This window comes from Lynx rufus, unplaced genomic scaffold (genome assembly GCF_022079265.1).
Source record: "Lynx rufus isolate CCGP_SWC_20201006 ecotype Redwood Valley unplaced genomic scaffold, mLynRuf1.p SCAF_1, whole genome shotgun sequence".
Taxonomy (NCBI): Eukaryota; Metazoa; Chordata; class Mammalia; order Carnivora; family Felidae; genus Lynx; species Lynx rufus.
In genome coordinates, this window is record NW_025814823.1 from 140,901,403 (window position 1) to 140,929,264 (window position 27,862).

A 27,862-nucleotide genomic window follows, 5' to 3' on the forward strand; every position below is an offset into this window, starting at 1 on the left:
CTCCTCATCTATAAAAAGGGGGAGGGGAAGGAAGGGATGCAATGAGCAAATGAAGGCTGCATTAGCACTTTATAAATTATTTTAAAAAACTACACAATTGCAAATCTCTCTCATTATAACTTATGATTCAACTTAAAATGTGTGATCATGGGGCGCCTGGGTGGCTCAGTCGCATTAGTACCAACTTCGGCTCAGGTCATCATCTTGCACTTTGTGGATTTGAGCCCGGTGTCAGTGTCTGTGCTGACAGCTCGGAGCCTGGAGCCTGCTTTGGATTCTGTACCTCTCTCTCTGTCCCTCCCCTGCTCGCACTCTGCCTCTCAAAAATCAACATTAAAAAAAATTTTTTTGGGGGGCGCCTGGGTGGCTCGGTCGGTTGGGCGTCCGACTTCGGCTCAGGTCATGATCTCACGTCCGTGAGTTCGAGCCCCGCGTCGGGCTCTGTGCTGACAGCTCAGAGCCTGGAGCCTGTTTCAGATTCTGTGTCTCCCTCTCTCTCTGCCCCTCCCCTATTCACGCTCTGTCTCTCTCTGTCTCAAAAATAAATAAACGTTAAAAAAAAAAAATTTTTTTTTAATTTTTTTTTTAAATGTGTGATCTTTGGGACACCTGGCTGGCTCAGTCGGTAGAGCATGTGACTCTTGATCTCAGGCTGGTGAGTTCAAGCCCCACGTTGAACGTAGAGCTTACTTAAAAAAAAAAAAAATACATAATCCTTATGGCCTTTATTAAGGTTGTTTTTCTACAAAAGTATGCGTGTTTAAGTAGAAGGCAACATTTGTGGGTTGCAGTCATACTTTGCTGCCTGAGAGCTTTCAGTTGTCATCTCTCAAGAATTTGTTTTCTTACCACATGATTCAGTGGAGCATCTATCATCCCACCTGAAAGATTTCTTTGCTTTTGGTCCAAAACTAGCAGGGGCACTAAATGGCTAAGATGGTATTTGATGTCTGGTGATAAAAATGTATAATCGTATTAGAAGAATTTTAAACAACTGGAAGTATTCCTTAGATTCCACAAACATGAACTCCTTTTCAAACTTGGACAAAGTGTCAGGCAGAGGGGGAGGCTCAGGGATGCTGCTGGTCAGAGCATAGGAAAAGATGCCATGTGACTGGAATGGTCAAATCTAAGGGGCCACGCCAGTTTACAAACACCACGTGGTCTCATTCACCAACAGTAGGATTTGAACACAACTATGATGAACAAACTTCCTGGTGTATTTCTCTCTCTTTTTAAGTTTATTGACTTATTTTGGAGGGAGAGCACAAGCAGGGGAGAGGCAGAGAGAGAGAATCCCCAGCAGATTCCATGCTGTCAGTGCAGACCACGATGCAGGGCTCCATCTCACAAACCATGTGATCGTGACCTGAACTGAAACCAAGAGGCAGGTGCTTAACCAACTGAGCCACCCAGGTGCCCCATCCTTGGTGTATTTCTTTCTTGCTTTTTTTTTTTTATTATTATTCTTCCTCAGAATTAGATACTTCCTCAAACAGGGAAGGTGGTAGAGTCCTTGGTTTGATCAGCATATCTTACATATTGTTTGAACAGCCACAGAGCCAATACTCTAACCAGTTGGTTTATGGTGGTTAAACCCTATCTAGAATTTTGCGTTTGCGCTGGGGTGAGGAGGGGACACATCTTAAGACCATTGGCAAACAAATGTGAGCAAAACTATGAATTCTGTTTAAGCCCTCTCATGAAGAGGTTTAAGGAACTGGAGGTTTCACTTACAAAAAGAAAGGTAGCGGAAGAGGGGTTGGGGACACATTCGAGGCACCTCTGTACAGGTTTGTGGGGGCTGATGATATGGAAAGGGCATTCAACTTGTGTTTTGCAACCCTAGAAAACAGAGTGACCTTTGTGTAACCACTGAGCCTCTTATATCTTAGTTGCTTCATTTGTATAATCAGGGATTGGACTATTTCCGGAAGGTTCCCCTCAGTGCAGAATTCCTATGACTAACCAGGTCCAGTGAGTGGACTTCAGTGGAAGGCAGGTCTCTCACAGTGAGGTTCCTGCAGAAGAATGGAATGTTCCAATCTTGCACTTGCCGAACTACATTCAATGTGAGCCACACAAGTAATTTTAAGATTTCTAGAAACCACATTTTAACTTTTTTAATGTTTGTTTATTTATTTTGAGAGAGAGAGCATGCGCGCGCACATGAACAGGGAGGGGCAGAGAGATAGAGGGAAAGAGAGAATCCCAAGTAGGCTCTGGGCCATCAGCAGAGAAACCCAGAAACCACATTTTAAAAAGAAACAGGTGAAAGGGGCACCTGGGTGGCTCAATCGGTTAAGCTTCCAACTTTGCCGTAGGCCATGATCTCATGGTTCCTGAGTTCCAGCCCAGCATCATTCTCTATGCTGACAGTTCAGAGCCGGAGCCTGCTTTGGATTCTGTGTCTCCCTCTCTCTCTGCCACCACCCCCCTCCCCCGCCCCAGCTCATGCTCTGTCTCTCTCAAAAGTAAACATTAAAATAAATAAAAATTAAGATAAAAAAGAAAAAGAAACAGGTGAAGGGGCGCCTGGGTGGCTCAGTCAGTTAAGCCTCTGACTCTTGATTTTGGCTCAGGTCATGATCTCACAATTTGTGAGATTGAGCCCCATGTCAGGCGCCATGCCGACAGCATGGAACCTGCTTGAGATTCTCTCTCCCCCTCCCTCTCTGCCCTCTCCTGTGTCCACACGTGCACATTGTCTCTCTCAAATAAATAAACGTTTAAAAAAAAAAAAGTGAAATTAAGTGCCTGGGTGGCTCAGTAGGTTGAGCATCTAACTTCAGCTCAGGCCATGATCTCATGGTTCCTGAGTTGGAGCCCCCCATCAGACTCTGCTGTCAGCACAGAACCCACTTCAGTTCCTCTGCCCTGCCCTCTCTCTGCACCTCCCCGACTCATGCTGTCTCTCTCAAAAATAAATGAACATTTTTTTAAGTTAAATTAATTCCAATTTATTTTATTTAGGGGTGCATGACTGGCTTAGCTGGTAGAGCATGCAACTCTTGACCTCAGGGCCATCAATTCAAGCCCCACACTGGGCATAGAGCTTACATAAATATTAATAATAATTCCAATATATTTTAGTTAAGCCAATGTATCAAAAATGTCAGTATTTCAATATGTAATTAGTGTAAAAAACTGTTAGTTTTTTCATCCTAAGTATTCAAAATCCAGTGTGTGTTTTACACCTCTAATACATCTCAATTTGGACCAGGCATGTTTCAAGTGGTCCATGGCCACCTGTGGCCAATGGCTGCCATCTTGGGCAGCTCAGCTTTAATGACCATGTGAGTGCTTACTACATGTCAGATCCTACTGAGAGGCTTTACGTGCCACTTTCCCTTCAGTTCTCCCATAAGTCCTCTGAGAGAATCCCATTATATAAATGAAAAAAAGAGTCATTGAGGTTATATAGTTTGTATAAGTCCATACAGCTAGTAAGCAGCAGGAGCCCCAATTGGACCTTACATCTGTCTGACCCCAGTACCCATAACCATTAGGCATACTGTAGGGGGAGATAGTTCCCTATCCTGAAACAGGACGGTTCCTTACATGCGAGATGCCTAGGATAGAACTTTGGCAGGGGATTCCACAGGCTTGACGTAAAGTAGAATTCCAAGACAAAAATGCAGTATAGGCAGTTTGTCCTTGAGCAACTCCTTAACAAACATTCTTTGTCCCTTGCACAGCATGCTTTAGTGACCCTAGTCATTTTGGTCATCAGATACCCTCTCTGAAGAGATGAGCTGGGAGTTTCCTGGAAACATGTACCATAAGTAGTTCCCAGAATGTTATTTCAAATATGAAACCATCACTGTGTCTATATTTTTAAAATCATCCAATGTTTTCATTTTTAACTTGATGTTCCTGTTTAATACATTCATGATGATTGGTAGAAGGAGTAGTGTGAGGAGAAAACCAGACTTGGCTCTCTAAGCTACAGCCGCCTTAGAAACAGTGCCTTTGCCCACATGGCTGTAATCAGCTGTGTGTCCACCTTTGACTCTCGGAGGAGTATTTGTACATTCCCAGACAGCCTGTAAATCCCCAAAAGTGAAGGGTCATGGGCCAGAGGAAATGGCTATAATTGTTCTCCTCATATAGACTTGCAATAAATAAATGACAAAAGTGTTTACAGATGGTTTATTAGATTTTATCCTATTTTCAAAAATAATATATTTGGAATTAACCTTGAGGATTTTCTCTGTCATTTGCCCTGATGTTTCACGACAAGAACAATGTTGTGTTTTCATTTTCTAATTTTCATGCCATGTGAACATTTCCTGCTGTAGTTGAAGGGGAAATATATCATCTAGTGATGTCACACAGTGCCTTTGGAACTAGTGAGGTTAAATACCATAGAGCAGCAAAAAAAGTGAGACTTCCGTCATCAGTTAGACCTGTTGATAATTTTAGGCAGCTTCTGTTTATGTTTCCATTTTTTGGAAAGGAAGCTATCTCCAATATTTTTGCCACTCATGTAAAAGTACACAGACTTGACCTCTTGCCTTTTATGTTGAAATTTTTTCACATCATTACATAACCTGATCTTTTAGGAAGGGGTGGCTGACCACATCAAGGGACACATGGGAAAAAGTAGTGTGCTTTTAGCGCCTCCAGCTGAGTTTCCTAGCTATTGATGTTTCATTGAGCAGCTCTTCTCTTAGCTGCCCCAGGAAGACAAGGACGCAAGCCTAGTAGTTAGCTTTTCCAAGGGACCTGAGGCTCTTGAACACTGTCCTCCCAGTGGCTCTGTCAGCCGGCAGCCAAAGTCCCCACAGCCCATCTGGGACCACTCACTCCCACGGGCCTTTACACCATTTCATAACTTTCTCAGAGCAGGAAAGGTAACATTTGTACTGGCTCCTAAAGGCTTAGAATGTATTAAACAGGCTCAGAAGCTTAAGCATTATTAAAGTTGGGAAAGAGGCAAGGGTACTAGATATCATTCCTGCATCCTCTGTGGTAACAGGACATATCGGCACCACTTGTCCATCCCACTCATCAATAATAGTCCCAGCCTACAAAGAAGGAAACGTGTTTAGATAAGGAATCCTATGACATACTTGTCCCCGTGTTACTGACACCATAATCCCACGACATCCAGTGTGTAAAACCCAGACTTCAGTTATCAAGCATTAGCGAACTTGCAGGAGCCTCAGAGCAGATGTGAATTTCCAAAAGACTTTTATTTTCGGGGATTATCTTTGCATGTATTTGTGCACTCCCTCGGGAAAAGCAGATGGTTGTGCATCAGGACTGCTGTCTGAAAGTCTGTCTCTTCTCAATTTTGTAAGGACCAAAAAGCTGATCATTGATGTCATCCGGAACCAACCAGGGAACACATTGACAGAAATCTTGGAGACACCAGCAACTACAAAAGAGGTTAAGTAATTGGTCTTTGAATGTAAAATAATAAGTACCATGTGTGGAAGTTGACTTGACTGATCTTCATGTCCAGTGTTTACTGTTGTCTTGAAAACACTGTAAGTGACATGGTTTGAAAGTAAGGAATTTTATCTCTTACTCTAGCCAGCTGAGTTGAGTCATATATATGAAATCCCTATCCAATGGAATGAAATAGAAAATGCAGCACCAAATTTATGCTGAATGTAATTTTGTCCTAGACTGTGAAGGTAGTTCTGGGTCATTCAAAGCTTCTGAATGCTCATCGTAAACTCCATCACTCAGTGGGTGGGCAGGTAAGTTGTTATGAGATAGTTCTGGTCAATAGGATATAGGAAAATACCTCTCATGTTTTACACGTTGGCTAACTTGAAACAAACCAGTGTCTCACACATGAAAACTGTTTTCTAAATGCTTCAGGAGCAAATGTGTTCAGTCCGTCAGGTCAGAGCACCATTACCCTGGTGTAAGCAACTAAAGATTCATAACAATCTTGCGTTAAAATCTTTATCAACATCTGTGAAAATACATCATTGTTTATTTCACTCATTTTTAATGAAATTAATTCACTGTTACTGTCACTGTTTAGTTGTCAATAAGTGTCAATAAGTGTCACTCCCTGGAAAAAGTTAACAAAATTATCTAATTAGGTACTTCCTGGCAGAGCTACCCATAATTTTCCTGAGTCATTCTTTTTTTTTTTTAAAGAGTTTACTTTTTTCATTTTTTTTTTCAATGTTTATTTATTTTTGGGACAGAGAGAGACAGAGCATGAACGGGGGAGGGGCAGAGAGAGAGGGAGACACAGAATCGGAAACAGGCTCCAGGCTCTGAGCCATCAGCCCAGAGCCCGACACGGGGCTCGAACTCACGGACCGCGAGATCGTGACCTGGCTGAAGTCGGACACTTAACCGACTGCGCCACCCAGGCGCCCCAAGAGTTTACTTTTTTTAAACGTTTGTTTATTTGAGAGAGAGAGACAGAGAGAGAGAAAGCCCACTCACATGGGGGAGGGGCAGAGAGAGCGGGGCACAGAGCATCCAAAGCGGGCTCTGCACTGACAGCAGGGAGCCCAGTGCGGGGTTTGAACTCACGAACGGTGAGATCTTGACCTGAGCCAAGATCAAGAGTCGGATGCTTAAGGGACTGAGGCACCCAGGTGCCCCCTGCATCATTTTTAATTAAAGTGGTTGCCTCTAAGAAATGACTGTCAATTTTTAATTTTAAAAATATATAAAATAAAACTACAAGTGATCTGATGTTGGTTAATGTATGAATATTTTTAAACAATGTGAGTGGAATATTGTGAGTGGAATATTTTAATTTAGTAAGAGAATTTTAGTCCTTATTGAATATTTAATTTTTCCCCAAATGTCACTCAGAATGCTGCATCTCCTAGCTATGTAATTCTGGGCACTTAGAAGTTTTTCTGAGCCTCAGTTTTCTCAGCTATAAAATGAGAATAATAATAGTGCTTAATTCACAGCAGTAAAAAATGAGTTAAAACATGTTAAGTTGGTAGAATACCTGGCTCATATTAGATGTTCAGCAACATATTAGGTGCTACAGTTGCTATTGTTATTTACTGCTGGCCTGGTTAACTATTCCTGTGTAGGTGATACTGATCTGTCATCTGATAATACTTGTATCCTTGGACTTCATTTATTGTGTCAATCATCTAATGAAATGGGAAGATCACCAGTCTCCTTAGAAAACTTTTTTTTTTTAACAACCTGTCCAAATTCTTTTCATTCATTTACTCTTCATTTATTTGGGAAATTAGTATGAGCTCGAATATTCTTATTCCATTTTGGTTCCAGAAAACCCTGCAGGTTTTTCAGAGTTGGTAGTTTGAGAATTATTCCCTCATTAGAACAAAGGTCTCTGCTTCCTGGCTTACAGATCTCCATAAATATGGCTGAGGTGTGAGAGTTCAGTCAGGTTCTGGATGTTCAGGGTGTTAGCTGTGTTTTCATGAATAATGTAGTCTTAGTTTCCTCAACTGAAGTCTCTAGCAGATGGAAATCCTTCCGCTCAGGGAATTATAAGACATCAGTTCCCCCCTGGAGTATGTTTGTTACTAAGGTGATCTGTCATGTTTGCGCTAAAGGAGCCATTGAGAATTTTGCTCACAATAGGCCTGCCACCACTGCTATATTTCTCAAAAAGATGAAATAATCCCTTCCAAAGACCTACTTCAAAATCCATGAGCACGTGCTGATTCTGGCCGTTGAACTCTGACCTGAGGACTTCTTTTATTTTGACATTAACTTGCCTTACACAGCTTATGAATTTGTGAGATGGGGGAATCAGAGAAAAGTCAACATCTTGATATTCCCTTTTCAGGAAGCAGATCATGCCAGAGACATGGAGAGCCGTGCGATTATAGATTCCCAGGCCCCAGAAGAAATGAAGCATAGCCAGTCTATGATTGAAGATGCACAGCTACCCCTGCAGCAGAAGAAGAGGAAAATCCAGAGAAATCTTCGGACTTTGGAACAAACCAGACATGTGTCATCCAAAAATAAGTACCAAGACATTCTCAATGAGATTGCCAAGGTTTTTGAAAATAGTATTCTTCCTTCTACACTTAGCAGACCAACACTGGCTAATCGTTGGTCATATGCTGGGCAGTCTATGAGGTGACATAGTTGTAATTCATAGTTGTAATGCCATGGTCAATATTACAGATTTTTATTTGACTTTTTTAAAGGATCATTTGCTTTATTTTTTTAACATTTATTTATTTATTTTGAGAGAGAGAGAGCATGCAACTGGGGGAGAGGCAGAGACAGGGAGAGAGAGAATCCCAAGTAGGCTCCTCACTCAGCACAGAGCCACATGTAGGGCTTAATCCCACGACCGTGAGATCATGACCTGAGCTGAAATCAAGAGCCAGACACTTAATCAACTGAGCCACCCACGGGCCCCAATATTACAGATTTTTAAGGGTTCCACACCCATTGATGGCTTTTTTTTTTTTCGAAGTTTATTCATTTTGAGAGAACAAGTGGGGAAGGGGCAGAGAGAGGGGTGGACAGAGGGTCTGAAGTAGGCTCTGTGCTGACAGCAGAGTCTGATGTGGGGTTCGAACTCACAAACCATGAGATCATGACCTGAGCCAAAGTCGGACACTTAACCGACTAAGCCACCCAGGTGCCTCCATAGATGACTTTTAATAGAGAAAAGTCACAACTTTTCCAAGTCATTAGGACATTTGACACACTAGAAATAAATGCTCAGGAAATGGAATAGACAAGTTTCATCTATACTTTTAAAACAATACCTACTAATTTTGTGGGGTTTTTAAAAGATTTTTTTAGTAATCTCTATACTTAACATGGGACTCAAACCTACAACACCAAGGTCAAGTGTCACATGCCCCACTGACTGAGCCAGTCAGGCGCTCCAATACCTACTAGTTTTTTGGTTTTGTTTTTCCCAATACCTACTAGTTTTAAAAATGACACTTCTGGGGCGCCTGGATGGCTCAGTTGGTTAAGTGTCCGACTTTGGCTCAGGTTATGATCTCGCGGTTCGTGAGTTCGAGCCCCGCATCGGGCTCTGTGCTGACAGCTCAGAGCCTGGAGCCTGCTTCGGATTCTGTGTCTCCCTCTCTCTCTGCCCCTTCCCGGTTCATGCTCTGTCTCTCTGTGTCTCAAAAATAAACAAAACATTTTAAAAAAATTTTTTTTTAATGACACTTTTATGAGAGTTCTCTCTTGAGTTGTCATATAGCCCAATTGCTCTTAGGACCTGGCATTGAGATGATAACTCTTTGTCCCTGAGAATTTGCCTCTGAACAATTGACCCTAAATGCAGTTGAGACTTAGATGTTGCTTTCTGTTTTCTCATCCCGTATTTTAACAGTTGGGAAACTTCCTGAGAAAAGGATCTCAAATTAGTGTGAGGAAACATCACAGGATATGGCTGAGATCTGTTTGCCAAGGATAAGGAAATACATATTTGGGTCAAAGAACATTTCATTCTTTGCATCCAAACATGCAAATTAAAAATGGGTCTGGAGGTTCATAGCAGTTAAGTGATCAGAAAAAAAAAATAAATTGTCTTAATTTCTTGGTGGAAAATCACCTCCATTTCTTTTTTCCGTGGAAAGTCATGGTCACTTTTGGCAATAGGCTTATTCCTCCTAGCCTAAGTGACTGTGACTCAAGGGAAGTCACATTTCTTTCTACAGCCCTGGGGTGGAAAATATCTGTCTTTGCAAATATGTAGTAGAAAAATTAATGTTTTCGCCTTTTAAAAAAAGCTGTCATGAAGGTATCCTCCAAAAGATCCTGTTTAATGGACAATTTTTACACATACATGTGTATGTCTGTCTGGATTCCTAGGGGAATGTTTTTTAATTTGTCCACATAGGGAAAATAATATTAAACAAGCATCATTTTTATGATTTTCATGATTTACCATTTAGAATTACAAATAAATCTTATGTCTGTAAGTTTAAACATAGCATAGCCCTTGTAATTTGTGAGTAACTTGAACGACGTGATGTTCTAGGAACTGTATTTAAATCCAAGCAGTAGTCACCAAAGTTAAATCTTTCCAGTCAGCCTTGAGAGCTCAGTTGTTTTTGCAAGCCTTCAGAAATAGTTCCCAGATTAAAAAAAAAGAAAAAAAAAACTGTTTCCCAGATTAAAAAGTGCATTGTTTTTTTGTTTTGTTTTGTTTTTATTTCTAAAATGGATGCAGTAATTGCATGTAAACCTTTTCAGGTAAAGTATTCTTCAAAGTGGAATGTTGAAAACATTTTGAAGAAATTGCTATCTCCTACTGAAGTCTTCCTTATGCCCCTTTTAGAACACTATTTCATTTTATGGTCATTCTAAAAATGCTTCTCTTCTTTTCCATCAAAACAAAAATAAATGTTAGCATCTCTGTTAACATGAATTAGGGACCTTTGCCAGTCTGAAGTAAGCAAGGAAGAGGGGAGCACCTTAGTTTTCAGAGATTATGGGGTACCTGGCTGGTTCAATTGGTAGAGTATGGAGCTCTTGATCTTGGGGTCATGAGTTCAAGCCCCAGGTTGGGTGCAGAGATTGCTTAAGTTAAACTTAAACATATATGTATACACATACACACAACTATATATATATATTTATGTAAATATATATATTTATATATATAAATTATAAGAATATATATTATAAAATATATATTATAAAATTATAAATTATATAAATATATAAATATATTTATATAAACATATATATTTATATAAACATATATAAATATAAATATATATATAAAGATTAAGGTGACTAAGGGAAGTTACAGGTTAACAGTCACAAACAGTGACTTCATAGTCCACATTCTTCTTGTCCCAAATTGGCAGTGTCATAAATTAACCTTCTTAAATGTCATATCATAGCCTTTACTTGTTTTTTAGGACATTCGAAATCAAAGAATACATCGTAAGCTTCGAAAAGCTGAATTGGCAAAACTTCAGCAGACCCTGAATGCACTTAATGAGAAGGCAGCATTTTATGAAGAGCAAATTAATTATTATGACACCTACATAAAGACTTGCTTGGACAACTTAAAAAGACGGTAAGTTAAAAATCATATATCCATTTGTAATGTCATGATTTATATGGGTGTCAATTATTTTACCCACTTGGATGATGGGGTTTGGAAGCAAACTCTTTGCTTTCTTTTATAACCAAAAAACTAGAATTTGGATTTTGTGATTTGCTGCTGGGATCTAAGAAGTCAGGAGTGCATTTAGATACTTTTTAATTGCCCATCAGTATTGAAATTCATGTAGCTCAACCTGTTGTATTCTAAGCAAGTAGCTTTATTTATTTTTTTTTAAATGTTTATTTACTTTTGAGACAGAGAGAGACACAGCATGAGTAGGGAAGGGGCAGAAAGAGACGCAGAATGTGAAGCAGGCTCTAGGCTCAGAGCTGTCAGCACAGAGCCCAACACGGGGCTTGAACTCACGAACTGTGAGATCATGACCTGAGCCGAAGTCGGACGCTTAACCGAGTGAGCCACCCAGGCGCCCCCTAAGGAAGTAGCTTTAATGCTTGGGGAGGCACTCTCATTTTCCCTTTGGTCTCTTTTACTCAAAGAGGCCAAACACTATGATAAAAAAAAATTGAAGCTACTCTTACTTTTTGAATATTTACAATAAACGATGTTAAGTAACCCCAGGTATTTGCTACTAACAGAATGTGGCCTAATGATTTTAAATTACTTAGTGCTTTTAAAACATTATCATTGATGGGGAACCTGGATGGCTCTGTCAGTCAAGCATATAACTTCGGCTCAGGTCATGATCTCACGGTTCGTGGGTTTGAGCCCCACGTCGGGCTCTGTGCTGACAGCTCAGAGCCTGAAGCCTGCTTTGGATTCCATGTCTCCTTCTAGACACACCTCTCCCCTGCTCAGAGTCTGTTTGTCTCGCTTTCTCAAAAACAAACGTTTAAATTTTTTTTTAATTATTATTGACATGAAAGACAAAATTTGGCAGTTCCCCATTACCCATTAGCATACATATTACAGATTTTTTTATACACAGCAGAGCCACTTTTAATGAGTATTCTTTGCTCATTGTTGTCCTTCCTACTTACTAGAGTAAGGCTGATACTAATCAAATTTTAAGTACCCATTTAAATGTGTAGCATAATGTTTTCATGCAGTAAGAAATGGTGCTGTATGGAATAATCAATTGCATTAATCACATAGGATTTGATGAAGGGAAATAACCAAATGTAAACCTCCCTTATTTGGGCCCCACTAGTTCTGAATTTTAATTCATTGGCTTGAAGCCTGTAAATTACTGTATTCCTGGAGAAAGAAGTTGATCCAGCTAATAATACCCAGTAGAAATAAGGCTGTTAGAGGGCTGGGGTTTTTTTGTTTGTTTTTTTTACTTGCAACCACTTGAAGGCATTTACCTTTGCCGCTAATGAGGCAAGCTAGATTTGCGTTCTAATTCTTTCTTACGTTGTGTGATCTATGACCGAGCCCAGTGAACTCTGGAACTTAAGTTTTCTCATCTTTAAGGTGGCAAGAGGAGTACCAGCCTCACAAGTGTTACTATGAGAGCTAAATGAAATCATAAGAAAGGAATTAATTGATTTCCAAGCACTATGGAAATGTTGATTTTACAAAGGTGAGGCAGTATTCAAAAAGCGCTTAGAACATGGCTGGCCACACAGTATTTATTCAATAAACTAAAACAGTCCTAGTACTTAGGACTTTACTTAGGAGTATGCAGTTCATATTACGGAACCAAAGCTGCTTGTGACATGACTTACTATCGCCACTTAGTTGAATATGCCTGAGAAAACAGAGTAAGTACTAGTCTGTCGGTCACTTTGTAAATAGCCTTCTCTTACATTTCAGCAGTGAGGTTTTATGGCGAGGGAAAATCACCACCTACTTTCACAAAATAAAGTTTCATACTCAGGGCGGTGGGGGCCAAGCATGAACAGTGGTGGGCACCACCACAACCTCTGAGTTTGCCGTCATGACAACAGGTGGTTTATTCTTATTTTTTCAGAAATTCTCGAAGGTCAATTAAACTAGATGGAAAAGGAGAACCAAAAGGGGCGAAGAGAGCCAAGCCAGTGAGGTACACGGCTGCAAAGCTGCATGAGAAGGGGGTCCTGCTGGGGATAGACGACCTTCAGACAAACCAGTGAGTGTGGCTGGAATCTGCACAGAATTACACATGCCCTCTAATCACTCCCGTAAAATCTGACTCACTTCTTTTTGGTTTCCTGTGGCCTTTGAAGAGAGCTTCATTTGGTCTCTCAAGGCTTACCCTTGATTACAGATGACAGGGCGGGGACGTACGTGTATTGTAATCTCTAGTCTGCCCATCAGACCCCGAGCATCAGTGCCGGGGGTTGTATGAAGTGCTGAGCAGGTCGTGTTTCCCATGGCTGGTCCAGTACATTTGGGTTTGCCAGCCTCCCTCTTCTCTCGGGAAAAGCTGAGTCATAGCATTGAGAATGAAAAGCTGTCTTTTTGTCTTGATAGAGTTATTTACAATAGTATCTTTCTCAGAGCCACAGACTATGTGTGCCAACACCCGGGTCAGAGCCACTCTCGCAGTGTGCTGCTGGTGTGCATGTTTGATGTAGAGGAGAAAATGGAAACCCTCCTCCGCAGCCCGCACTGGGTGCCAGAGGGTTCTCTCTTTTCAAGGAACTGTGAGCCTTGTGGCCCATCACTGTTGCAGGGAGCCACATCCACCATGTGCGCTCCTCTCTAACTCCTGCCCTCTCTCCAGGCCTGGCTTCTGTTCCGTTTATCACAGCATACCTTTGCTCTCAACCATACTGACTCAGAGAAAATGCTTCTTCGTCTTTGTAGTTTCTATAGAAGTAACCATCTAAAACATTCAACTGGCGTCTCAGCAGTCTAAGTCACTATTTAATTCTCAGGATCTGCGAACCCCATTTTTCCAACTGTATTTTAAGCTCTTTAAGAACAAGGACCCTATTTAATAGCATTTCTTCAGCAATAAAGCATCTCCTTGGGTGCTCTAGGCAACAATCTCAACAAGAGCTATCAAACCTAGTTTTAATGAGCAGAGTGGGGAAGGGGAATGATGGGAGGTTGGGGAGGCTTCCTTAGGACTTGCGGGTGAACCTTTCACTAAGCATGGTAATGTAGGATTCCGTTAACTAGTTTCAGCTTTACACATAGGGTTGCAATTCCTCATGTGAATGTCCCTTTCTTCACTAGGTTTAAAAATGTTACATTTGATATCATATCTACTGAAGATGTGGGCATCTTTGATGTCAGATCAAAATTCCTTGGTGTTGAGATGGAGAAGGTACAGCTCAATATTCAGGTAAGCTGGGATTTCTGCAAAGTGGGGGTGAGTTTTATGTGCGGCGTGCTTCCCCTGGCTTGCCCTCTTCATGACAACATGGGGGTGTAACAGATGACCACTGCAAGCCTTATTTGCCAATATTGGCCTTTTAAGCTTTGATGATTTGTGGAAAGCTCTGATCTTTCAAAGTATTAGAACTTAAAACGCTTTTAGATGGCAAACCATAGCAGTCAGCTTTTCTAAGTCATGTTTCCATTTTGATGCTTAGAGGGAAAAAAATAGCATAAAAGTATTCAAAGCTATTAAGGCGAGAAAGTTTTCTTATTTTACTTTTAATTTTTTAATGTTTTTCTTTATTTTTTATTTATTTTATTTTATTTTTTGAGAGGGGGCGGTTTGTGAGCAGGGGAGGGACAGAGAGAGGGGGACAGAGGAACCGAAGTGGGCTCTGCACTGACAGCAGAGAGCCCAATGTGGGGCTCGAACTCATGAACTAGAAGATCATGACCTGAGCCAAAGTCAGATGCTTAACTGAACTAAGCCACCCAGATGCCCCAAAAGTTTTCTTTCATTAGGAACTTGGATTTCTTTGTAAGACTATATATCCCCAGGATTGGAACTTTACTGACCTGATTTCTGCTTCTTTCTCCTGCTTAGAATCATGTCTACATTAGTTTATTAAATCTGTTAAATGCTTAGGCACATAAGACATGCGAAATAGTTATCTACAAGTAGAAAAATGGCGTCTACAGTCGGAATTGTTGCTGTTTTCTCATGAGGACCATATTTAAGCCAAATAGACTTGAACGGAAGCTGAGACATCCAGTTTCTATGTCCAAAAACAAAAGGAGCAACAACAACAATGACCAAAAAAAAGTGAAAGGAGAACACAATCCAAGGCTTAAGATCATCTTCTGCCAAATTGATCCTCAGCATAGGATCAATTAAAAGATGTAATTGAGTTTTTCTTTTTCACATGAGAGATTTTCAGTGGAAATAACACCTATTTACGTGGGTCCCAAACTACTAGTAAAATGGGTCCCAGGTATTCTGTGTATATCTACAAAAACCATCTTGATGAGCCACTGCAAGGGACAAGTTCTAGCCTCCCTGCCTGCTGAGCCCCTGGCTGAGAACCCTGAAATTATTTCCCCCTCCTAGGAGCAGATGCCATTGCCCTTCTTTCCCCTCTAGCATTGCTTGTAACTTACAAAAAAACAAAAAACTAAAGGAGTATGATAAGGGCCATTGAGATAATGGAGTGAGAGTCCAGAGAGAAAACAAAAGATAATGAGTAATTGTGAAAAGTATACATAAGTAAAACAGCGTTATTTTCTACCTTATTTTTAAACACCAGTAAATGTAGCCATCTAACAATTTAACTGAAAAGCTTGAGTTACTTTATGTACCGTTTAGATGAATACGGGAAGAGTAAAGAGAGTGCTGCTAGGGATGTGCCTTCGTTAGTCATTCTTCTTTAGAAGTGGCAAAAACGTATCATGTGTTTGTCAAGAAGGAAATGACCCGAGACCAATCAGCATCAACTGGACAGATGAATCCCAAGTGACAGGGACACACCTGTTCAGAGAGACCTCAGGAATTCCAGGGCACTTCCTTTGAACACTGGTGCAAATACCAAGCTTCATTTGCTCCTTTGTTAAGGTTTCAGCATGCGGTAGGATTAACTCTTCATGCCATTCATCTGTACACAGAATTGATTGTGAAATGTTACTCCTTCGCTGCATACAGATAAGTCATACACCCCAGATTTTTAAAGTCATGAACATGTCACCAGGGCTAACTACATAACTTGTGGGGCTTGGTACAGAATGAAAAGGTACAGCCCCTTATTCAGAATTATTGAGTGTCTCAAGATGGTGAGAGCAGAGCATTACACTCTGTACAGGTTGAATGCCCCAGTAGCCAGCCCAGCATCTAACAGCTAATAAAGTCAGACTTCTGTTTATATTTATGGCTTTCAGACAATTACATTAACACGTGAATTACCTGATGGCCAGGTCTTTAGTGTGAGACAAGAACTGGCAAAAGGACAGAAATTTCTAAGAGAACTAAGGGAGATCCCTTCTAACATTATGTTTCTGGGTCTTCTTCTCCCCTCCTTCCTCACTTCCTAAATATTATGTCGTAATTGTATCCTGCAGCTGTCGGCAGTATACCTAACAGGTGGGTGCGACTTAAGATGTTCTGCTCCCACAAATAATGTTCAGTGTTTATCAAGGGCTACGGGGTTGACACCGTTCCCTTCCCAGATGAAGAGCTGAGGTTCAGGGAATTCATTATACAAGAGGCAGCTGGAGTCCAAGTTGTTCATCAGTCTGCTCCATTGCCCCTCGCCCAGGATTACAGTTGATCTTGACAAAGCATGGGCCCCTACAAATGGCTTGTGGACTTTGATCTCCTATGTCCAATAGCACCCTTGTGAAATTAGCAGTGTTGTCCCAATTTACACAAACAAAACAACTTCAGAGAGGTGGTGTGATGTCGCAGGGTCATAAGATAGCAAATGGCGGGGCTAAGTCTCAAATCTGATCTTCCGTCCACAAGTACAATCGTTATCATTGCTCCCCACCTTAGGGGCCCAGCTGCTTCCCCTGCAGACACCTACAGGTGTCTCTCACTTTGAGTACAGTTGGAGGAATATGAGGAGGTGGAGGGGGACGCTGGCAACAGCTAAAGTTCTCTCAAAGATGATTCCAACTTGTGCAGGTGGCCTTGCTTAATAGAGATACAGGGCATTATCATTAAGAACCAAGAAGTTTCCTGGGGCACCTAGGTGGCTCATTCAGTTGAGCATCCAACTCTTGATATCAGCTCAGGTCATGATCTCATGGTATGTGGGATCGAGCCCCACATCAGGCTCTGTGCTGATAGTGCAGAGCCTGATTGGGACTCTCTCCCCCTCTCTCCCTGCCTGCCTCTCTCTCTCTCTCTCTCTTTCTCTCTTTCTCTATCAAAATAAATAAAACATTAAAAAAAAAAAACAAGTTTCCAGAGCTAGGAACAAGAAAACGAGGTCCGGGTATTAGTCTAGGGCAGTTCAAGAATGATATCTTCTATTTGGGGAAGCCCCCCTGTTCTATGTTATTGTGAGACATTGCTCCTTAATCTCATGCATATGATTAGTGTGACCCAGTTACTAATTCTAGCAAGAGTTGATGTCCTTTGATTATGTGGTGGCAGTGAAACATAGAACGATAGACCGACGTGAGAATAAGGGCTTGTTCTCAGTACAGGAACACAAAGTAGTCTAGATCAGGAAAGACTAGCTTTGTACACTGGTCTCCAAATTGTAGTCCACAACTTCAGTAAAATAACATGAGCATTTATCCCCACTTTACATACTTATTTGTAAAGTATACATGTTCATGCTGACAGCTCAGAGCCTGGAGCCTGTTTTAGATTCTGTGTCCTCCCCTCTCTCTGCCCCTCCCGCCCTCATGCTCTGTTCTTTCTCTCCTCCAAAAATAAATAAAAACATTAAAAAAATGTTTTTATTTTATTTTTTTTATATATATATGAAATTTATTGACAGATTGGTTTCCATACAACACCCAGTGCTCATCCCAAAAGGTGCCCTCCTCAATACCCATCACCCACCCTCCCCTCCCTCCCACCCCCCATCAACCCTCAGTTTGTTCTCAGTTTTTAACAGTCTCTTATGCTTTGGCTCTCTCCCACTCTAACGTCCTTTTTTTTTTTCCTTCCCCTCCCCCATGGGTTCCTGTTAAGTTTCTCAGGATCCACATAAGAGTGAAACCATATGGTATCTGTCTTTCTCTGTATGGCTTATTTCACTTAGCATTACACTCTCCAGTTCCATCCACGTTGCTACAAAAGGCCATATTTCATTTTTTCTCATTGCCACGTAGTACTCCATTGTGTATATATACCACAATTTCTTTATCCATTCATCAGTTGATGGACATTTAGGCTCTTTCCATAATTTGGCTATTGTTGAGAGTGCTGCTATGAACATTGGGGTACAAGTGCCCCTATGCATCAGTACTCCTGTATCCCTTGGGTAAATTCCTAGCAGTGCTATTGCTGGGTCATAGGGTAGGTCTATTTTTAATTTTCTGAGGAACCTCCACACTGCTTTCCAGAGCGGCTGCACCAATTTGCATTCCCACCAACAGTGCAAGAGGGTTCCCGTTTCTCCACATCCTCTCCAGCATCTATAGTCTCCTGATTTGTTCATTTTGGCCACTCTGACTGGCGTGAGGTGATACCTGAGTGTGGTTTTGATTTGTATTTCCCTGATAAGGAGCGACGCTGAACATCTTTTCATGTGCCTGTTGGCCATCTGGATGTCTTCTTTAGAGAAGTGTCTATTCATGTTTTCTGCCCATTTCTTCACTGGGTTATTTGTTTTTCGGGTGTGGAGTTTGGTGAGCTCTTTATAGATTTTAGATACTAGCCCTTTGTCCGATATGTCATTTGCAAATATCTTTTCCCATTCCATTGGTTGCCTTTTAGTTTTGTTGGTTAAAAAAATGTTTTTAAATAAAGTATACGTGTTCCTACTACTAGACTCAAAATATACTTTGTAAAATATATACACAAAATTTAAGTGTTTAAAGAATGAGAGAAAATACTAAATGGGAGTTCTCATACTGTTTTTGCTCCCCAAGGGATAGCCTTGCTCACTTCACTTTAGAAAACACACTGTTCTTGCGGCACCTGGGTGGCTCAGTTGGCTCAGGTCATGATCTTAAGGTTCATGAGGTTGAGCCCCATATCAGGTGAGCTCGACTCCCTCTTCGGATGAGCCCCAATTCTCTCTCTCCCCTTCTCTTTGCCCCCTCCCCTCTCTCTCCCCCCTCACTCACTTGTGCCCTCTGTCTCAAAAAAAAAAAGAAAAAGAAAAAGAAACACCACTGTAAAAAGAAACACCACTGTCTAAAGGATATGCCCCATCCTGCTGGATTATCTGTATTTTGAATGTTTCAATTAAAATTATAATTACGGGGCTGCCTGGGTGACTCAGTCAGTAAAGCATCTGACTCTTGATTTCAGCTCAGGTAATGATCTCAGGGTCCTAAGATCAAGCCCCATATGGGGCTCTGCGCTGGGCATGGAGCCTGCTTCAGATTCTCTCTCTCTCCCCCCCTCCACGTGCATGCTCCCTCTCTCTAAAATAAATAATTTTTAAAAGTTACAATTACATATCTGATATTAACTTGATGATGGTTTTCTTGCATACAGTGCTCATCAATTCTAAAAATCTGTTTTCTTTCATTTTGGGAGGTGCTTCTCAAAGTATGGCACTCAGACCATCAATACCATCATCACATAGGACCTTGTTAAAATGCATATTCTTGGGCCTTACCCCAGAGCTACAAAGTCAGAACTTCCAGTGCATGGGGCCCAACAATCTGTGTTTTTTTTTTTTAATTTTTTTTTTCAACGTTTATTTATTTTTGGGACAGAGAGAGACAGAGCATGAACGGGGGAGGGGCAGAGAGAGAGGGAGACCCAGAATCGGAAACAGGCTCCAGGCTCCGAGCCATCAGCCCAGAGCCTGACGCGGGGCTCGAACTCACGCACCGCGAGATCGTGACCTGGCCGAAGTCGGACGCTTAACCGACTGCGCCACCCAGGCGCCCCAACAATCTGTGTTTTAACTAGCTTGTGTTTTTAACCAAATGATCCCGATGCACACTGAAACTTAAGGACCTCCACAGAGGTCACTAGGTCAACTGAATCTATTTTTGTCGACAGATTCTTCTGGAATGTTTTTTTAAGAATGTTCTTAAGCACGCAAAATGTTAAATTTGAGATTTAATGATGTCCCTTACACTTTCAGGATTTACTCCAGATGCAGTATGAAGGCGTAGCTGTAATGAAAATGTTTGATAAGGTTAAAGTGAATGTAAACCTTCTCATCTACCTGCTGAACAAGAAATTCTATGGAAAGTGAAGTGCCTACAGAAGTGTCATGGAATCTGTATCACCTGGATTGAGATGAATCTGCTTAATATTTTTGTTGTTAAACATGATTGAAATCACTGCTTACAAATGTGTGGGTTTTTTTTTTTTCTTAAATGACCAAAACTGTTCTGAAGAATGTACCCATGTGCCTTTTTGATAATTTGATACTATGGTAGAATAATACAAAAAATGAATTGATGGAAACACTTCCACATTATGCTGTGGTATAGGTACTCTGACTTAAAACTTTGGCAATCTGTGATTTGTTTTAAAGTAGGGAGAAAATAAGTTTAGCTGACTTAGAGACAAATCTGTAGACCTATTTTCCTATGAAAAAATAATTTTAAATGTCCCGTTTGAATAATGTCATCATTCATAGATTTGTTTCTTTGGAGAAATGGAAACCTAATTATTTGTAATGAATTATTTACACAGATACTTTGTTCTAAGCCCTGCCTTCTGGGAGTTACCAATTTTAAAGAACTTTTGTGCAATTCAAAATGAAGTTTTTATAAGTAATTGAAAGTGACAGTACAATAACACTTTCTGTATAAAATTATATATTTTATGTGATTTATTCCTACTAAATGAAGTGCACTACTGCCTTGTGGTAAAGGCTCTTGTTCCCAGAGCCTTTAAGTGACTAAGGAGCACCATGGATAGCGAGCTTAAGCCCCCACCTCCGCCCCTCACAGTTTATTTGAATACTTCAATTGTGCCTCTCAATTTTTTGTAATGCAATAAAATCAGTATCTAGATGGTTTTTAAATGTATTCTTTGAAAATTGTTTTATGTAAAATAAATGTTAACTGAATTACATGAATTGGACTTTTTAGGTGTCCTAATACGAAATCATTTTGTGGGTAGAAGGTTCTTGGTGGGGCTTACCAGGAAAAGAAATAACGTGTCGACAGCTGTACTTGTTAGGGTGCAGACTAAAAAGCTGTAACCAAGGGATTACAAAACCCTGTGGCTGGGGCACCCAGTCGGTTACACGTCCTTTCAGCTGTTACTGAAATAAGAAGTTTGTTTTTGTCAGATTCATCAGTTCAGAGGTAAGTGAGCAGGCTTACAAGATTGTTTAGAGACCCAGGCTGGCCACTTAGCTCTGTCTTTATCACTGAAGGGAGAAAGAAGTCCAGGGCATGCCATTTTGTTGTAAGTAATTTGAGTCACTTCTCACATCTGATTGACCAAAACTTAGTCATGCAGCCACAGCCAGCTTCAATAGAGCCTGGGAAATAAGATCTTTTAATCAGGCAGCCCTGTTCTCAATTAAAAGCTGAGGTGGGGCACCTGGGTGGCTCAGTCCTTTAAGCTTCTGACTCTTGGTTTTGGCTCAGATCGTAATCTCGCAGTTCGTGGGTTCTAGCACCGCATGTGGCTCTGCACTGACAGTGTGGGGCCTGCTTGGGATTCTCTCTCTCTCTCTCTCTCTCTCTCTCTCTCTCTCTCTCTCTCTCTCTCTCTCTCTCTCCCCCTCCCTCTCCCTCTCTCTCTCCCTCTCTCTACCCCTCCCCTTCTCTCTCTCTCAAAAAACTAAAAAAAAAAAAAATTTTTTTAAACTGGGGTACGAGAGAGGTGATTCTATTAATAAAAGAAAGAGTGATTCCTGAGGACATGTTAGCTAGCTATCTTCATGACAGTAGTGATTCAGACTCTCAGGCTGGAGCCCCCTGATACTTGGGATTCTGTTTATTCATTCAACAGGCTTTATTTTTCATAGGGATTACAAAATATTTCTCAGTGTAACTTAAGCTCATTTAACAAAAATGAACTTTAAATTTAGTGTGAGATCAATAGAATTTGGAAATTACAAATTTTCAAACTTCTTTTTAATCTTTTGAAAGAGATCAGAGGGGGGCGGAGGGGGGGCAGAGAGAGGAGAGAGAGAATCCCAAGCAATCTCTGTGTGCTGTCGCTGCAGAGCCCAACGTGGGGCTCAATCCCACAGACCATGCAATCACGACCCAAGCCAAAATTAAGAGACGTTTAACTGACTGAGCCATCCAGGCACCCCAGAAAGTTCAAATTTTCAAAAGTAGAATCTGCCACTTTAGTGATTATGTCCAGCTGTACATATTTTTAGCAAAGAGAGCAAGTCTACACTACTGGTCATCTGATCTACAAATGTGGTGGGACCGACAAAAGAACTATCAAAAAAATTTGAGGAGTCTGCTGAGATGGGAAAGGGCTCCTTCAAGTATGCCTGGGTCTCAGATAAACTGAAAGCCGAATGTGAACGTGGTATCATCATTGCTATCTCCCTGTGGAAAGCAAGTCCTGTGTGACTACCATTGATGCCCCAGGACACAGAGACTTTATCAAAAATACGATTACAGGCACATCCCAGGCCGACTGTGCTGAGCTGATCATTGCTGATGTTGACGAATTTGAAGCAGGTATCTCCAAGAATGGGCAGACCTGTGAGCATGCCCTTGTGGCTTACACGCTGCGTGTAAAACAACTTGTTGGATTCCCCTGAGCCACCCTACAGCCAGAAGAGATAGGAGAAAATCATTAAGGAAGTCAGCACCTACAGTAAGCAAATTGGCTACAACCCCGACACAGTGGCGTTTGTGCCAATTTCTGGTTGGAAAGGTGACAACATGCTGGAGACAAGTGCTAACACGCCCTGGTTCAAGAGATGGAAAGTCACCCGTAAAGATGGCAATGCCAGTGGAACCACACTGCTTGAAGCTCTGGGTTGCATTCTGCCACCAACTCGTCCAACTGACAAGCCCTCGCGTCTGCCCTTCCAGGATGTCTACAAAATTGGTGGCATTGGTGCTGTCCCTGTGGGTCGAGTGGAGACCGGTGTTCTTAAACCAGGCATGGTGGTCACTTTTGCTCCAGTCAATGTTACAACTAAAGTAAAGTCTGTTGAAATGTACCAGGAAGCTCTGAGTGAGGCTCTTCCTGGGGACAACATGGGCTTCAGTGTCAAGAACCTATCTGTCAAAGATGTCCATCGTGGCAATGTGGCTGGTGATAGCAAAAATGACCCACAATGGAAGCAGCTGGCTTCACGGCTCAGGCGATAATCCTGAACCATCCGGGCCAAATCAGTACCGGTTATGTACCTGTGCTGGACCGTCACACGGCTCATATCGCCTGCAAGTTCACTGAGCAGAATGAGAAGATTGATCATCATTCTGGAAAAAAGCTGGAAGATGGTCCCAAGTTCTTGAAATCTGGTGATGCTACCATCGTTGATATGGTTCCTGGCAAGCCCATGTGTGTTGGGAACGTCTCTGACTCTCCTCCTCTGGACCGTTTTGCTGTTCATGACATGAGACAGATGGTTGCTATGGGTGTCATCAAAGCAGTGGACAGAAGGCAGCTGGAGCTGGCAAGGTCACCAAGCCTGCCCAGAAAGCTCAGAAGGCTAAATGATTATTGTCCCCAATCCCTGCCACCCCAGTCTTAATAAGTGGTGGGAGAACAGTCTCAGAACTGTTGTGCCAATTGGCCATTTAAGTTTAATAGTAAAAGACTGGGTAATGATAACAATGCACCATAAAACCTTCAGAAGGAAAGGAGAACGTTTTGTGGACCATTTGCTGTGTGTGTGTGTGTGTGTGTGTGTGTGTGTGTGTGTGGCAGTTTTGAGTTATTAGTTTTTAAAATCAGTACTTTTTAATGGAAACAACTTGACCAAAAAATCTGTCACAGAATTTTGAGACCCATTAAAACAAAAGTTTAATGAGAAGAAAAAAAAGAGGAAATGCTCTGTCAAAATGCTCACTATCTTAACAGTTTGTGAATGTGTACATTTTTGTAATGCGTTAACCTTAACACAGACCTGCATACCTAAAAGGAATCAAATAAACATGCATCTTGTGTAGGGCCCATCTTGTGAAGAAACCTCATCTTCCCTGCAGTTACAGTACGTGAGGAACAGGATCCAGGGACAGTGGGAGGTAGATTAAGCTTCCTCCTCTGTGCTCCAGGAAGGATTTTTAGTGGAAATGTGTAGAAGGAGCCAAAGTTAGGGAAAAATGTTTAGAGGCAAAAGCTAACGTTTCATAGTATTTCTGAAGGGAGTTTGTCTTATTCCGAGACTGAGCATTATGCTTGAGTCTTAACTGTATTAATATATACCTTCGGGGGCGCCTGGGTGGCGCAGTCGGTTAAGCGTCCGACTTCAACCAGGTCACGATCTCGCGGTCCGGGAGTTCGAGCCCCGCGTCAGGCTCTGGGCTGATGGCTCGGAGCCTGGAGCCTGTTTCCGATTCTGTGTCTCCCTCTCTCTCTGCCCCTCCCCCGTTCATGCTCTGTCTCTCTCTGTCCCAAAAATAAATAAACGTTTAAAAATATATATATATATATATACCTTCGTATCATGCCAGTACCATCGAGGAAAGCAGTGCATGTTTTCTCTCCCTTGGTCGACCTGGTAAGGCTATTGTTTTTTGTTTTTAATTTTTTTTCAATGTTTGTTTTTGAGAGAGAGCATGGGGAGGGCTGGGGCGGAGAGAGAGGGGACACAAATCTGAAGCAGCCTCCAGGCTCTGAGCTGTCAACACAGAGCCCAATGCAGGGCTCTAATTCACAAACCATGAGATCATGACCTGAGCTAAAGTCAGATGCTTTACCAGTTCAGCCACCCAGGTGCCCCGGTAAGGCTATTTATTGTTGAAGATACTACCAACTGCTGCTTGAGATCTTTAAGGCACATGAGTGAACGGGTGACCCAGAGAAGAAATGTGATGGAGCGTGAACAAGAAGAAGCCAGCAGAGGCATGGATGTAGATACGGTTGGAACCAAGGCCTATACCCCTCTCAGGAGCACTGAACCCCAAGCCAGCGGACCGCTGTGTCTTATAACCCTGAGCCAATAAAGACTCCTAACCACTGTAGAGGAAGAAAAATAATTTTCCCTCTCTCCTTCTGTGTGCTTCTTGGCTGAGACGCTCTGTAATAAATTATCAAGAGAAGGGTGCCTGGGTGGCTCTGTCGGTTAAGTATCCGACTCTTGATTTTGACTCACGTCATGATCTCACGGCGGTAACTTCCATGGTGGGCATGGAGCCTGCCTGGGATTCTCTCTCTCCCTCTCTGCCCCTCCCCCACACTCTCACTTTTCTTCTGCCAAAGTAAATTACGGAGGAAAAAAACAAATACAAGTTTAAAATGCATACCTCACGTATACACAGGAAAACTAAGAAACACTCCTGGAAATAGCCCAAGCCCCCACCTTACTATCTTCGGCTAAAGGCAAAAGGTAAACATACATTAAAAAAAAAAAAAAAAAAAGACAAAAGAAGGATGGTAGGGGGTAGATGGGGGGTGGAGAGTGCAATTCATGGGAAAGTGATAAGAGGAAATGTTTGCTCAAATTCGCCCCACCTGGAACATAAGCCAGGTGAAGAAGGAATGTCTGAGAATAGGGCTCCAGTGTAAAATCTCTCTATATGTGTAAACTGCCGTTACAAAAGGATTACTTCTGCTTGCAGAGCTTCTCCTGTGTCGCTAGTTTTGAAAAAATCATCACTTCAAAATAAACCATATGCCAAAAGGCATATTTTGGAGCATTACACTCTGCTACCCTCCACCAGCTTCCTCCCCAGAACTCATAGCTTTTCTTACTCAGTGGGAAGAAGAAAAAAAATGTTTTTTGCTTTTGAAACACTTAACCAATTGAAACTATAACTTCATTTTTGTATATCTGACTCCTTGACTTTGATGTATGTCTAGTCATGTTTCCACTATTAAAAAATGGTATTGTTGCAAGGTTTAGAGTCCGTGCTACCTTGAACTGTACTTTTTAGCACCTAGACCTTAAGCTGCATTCTAGCTCCTCTCGAACAATGTGTCCTAGTCATCTCCAAGAGAGGGAAAACCTGTGCATACTTAATATTCTGGAAGTTTGTGGTAAAGAAAGAGACCACCTCATTGTGACCCTTGTCTGACCTGGCATGTCTCCCTTAAGTCATTGAGAGACCAGAACCGTGACGATGTGTGTTAGTGTATGTGTGTGTGGTTGAGTTCTAATTAGAGGGGCTATTCATGATGCAATTTTTAAAACTTTGGCTGTGGTTAAGTAGGGATTTGTGGTACTCCTCAAATGTCCCCAGAGGTGAACCACAGGACTCCCAATGGTGATAGCTGCCTATATTTTAAGAAATTCTGCTAAGAATGGATGATACACTGCTGATAAGCTTTTGAAAACCTATTGCCTCTGTTACTGAAACCTGGATTTAGTAGCAGGTTAAGACAGAGCTCTCAAAATCATCCTCTGAGTTCCAGAGGACAGAGGCTGTCTTAGCCACTGCTCTAAGTCCAGAGCCTGGCCATGCCTCGTACGTGGTGCAGAGGTGGGGACCCAAAGACTGGATCTGATGGGCTGGGAAGGAGGCAGACCTCACCACCCCACTGTCCCTCAGGAGTCACAGTCTTGCTTTAGGTCAGCCCTGCTGTGAATGGAGCAGCTAGTGACCATCTCATTCTGACAACGCATATGCTCTCAAGTCAGTCTCCAAATAAAGGGGTTCATACAGATTTTCTAGGTTGCCTCACCCTTGTTTTCCTTAGAGTATAAAACCTCTGACCTAAAATGCAGTGGACGGTGTGATGGTTAATGTTATGTGTCCATTTGATAGGGCTAAGGGATGCCCAGATAACTGGTTAAAAAACACTATTTCTGGATGTGTCTGTGAGAGTGTTTCCAGAAGAGATTAACTTTTGAAGGCGTGCACTGAGGAAAGATCCCTTCACCTTTGTGGACAGGCATCATCTAATCCGTTGAGAGCTCAAATACAAAAGGGCACAGGAAGGCAAAACCTCCCGCTCCCCCACCCCCCAACTGAGCCTTCTATCTCCTGCCTTTACACAGGTTCTCAGGCCTCCAACTCTGGAATTCACACCAGCAGCCTCAGTCTCAGAATGGGAGTTATGCCATTAGCTCCCCTGGTCCTCATGCCTTTGGGCTGGGACTGAACTATACCACCAGCTGTTATGGTTCTTCCGGCTTACAGACAGCAGGTTGTGGGACTTCTGAGCCTCTCTAACCATGCGAGCCTTATATGTATATAAGAGAAGATTTATATATGTATATCTATATGTGTATATCTATATACATGATATAGACAGATGATAGATGTAGACTGTTGGTTTTGTTTTTCTGGAAAACCAAAACTAATACAGAATGTGAATCGGAGAAGTAAAAGATACTGAGTTCACCTTATAAAACTGGAACAGGGGAGCCTGGGTGGCTCAGTCGGTTAAGCGTCCGACTTCGGCTCAGGTAACGATCTCGCCGTCCCTGTGTTCGAGCCCCGCGTCCCTGAGTTTGAGCCCCGCGTCGGGCTCTGTGCTGACCACTCAGAGCCTGGAGACTGTTTCGGATTCTGTGTCTCCCTCTCTCTCTGACCCTCCCCCGTTCATGCTTTGTCTCTCTCTGTCTCAAAAATAAATAAACGTTAAAAAAATTAAAAAAAAAACTGGAACAAAAGTTTTTGTAGTTGTTTTCTTTTTATTTTCTTTTTAATTTTTTTATCAATGTTTTTATTTACTTTTGAAGGAGAGAGAGACAGAGCATGAGCGGGGGAGGAGCAGAGAGAGAGGGAGACAGAATTTGAAGCAGGCTCCAGGCTCTAAGCTGCCAGCACAGAGCCCGATGCAGGGCTGGAACTCATGAACTGTGAGATCATGACCTGAGCCGAAGTCGACGC

At 41.9% G+C, this 27,862-nt stretch overlaps 1 protein-coding gene and 1 pseudogene across 1 annotated transcript in view; both read left to right on the forward strand.

The window, feature by feature from the left end:
- Positions 1 to 21,014, forward strand: part of IQGAP2 (IQ motif containing GTPase activating protein 2) — a 295,550-nt gene extending 274,536 nt beyond the window's left edge. Inside the window, exons 31-36 of the mRNA XM_047088141.1 lie at positions 5,307 to 5,394; positions 7,763 to 7,975; positions 10,827 to 10,987; positions 12,951 to 13,088; positions 14,144 to 14,252; positions 20,062 to 21,014. Coding sequence (XP_046944097.1) covers positions 5,307 to 5,394; positions 7,763 to 7,975; positions 10,827 to 10,987; positions 12,951 to 13,088; positions 14,144 to 14,252; positions 20,062 to 20,175 — 823 coding nt within the window. The 3' untranslated portion in view covers positions 20,176 to 21,014. The remainder of the gene's footprint in view (positions 1 to 5,306; positions 5,395 to 7,762; positions 7,976 to 10,826; positions 10,988 to 12,950; positions 13,089 to 14,143; positions 14,253 to 20,061) is intronic.
- A 1,230-nt stretch (positions 21,015 to 22,244) lies between these two features.
- LOC124504029 (elongation factor 1-alpha 1-like) lies at positions 22,245 to 23,582 on the forward strand (annotated as a pseudogene).
- Positions 23,583 to 27,862: the final 4,280 nt, after the last annotated feature.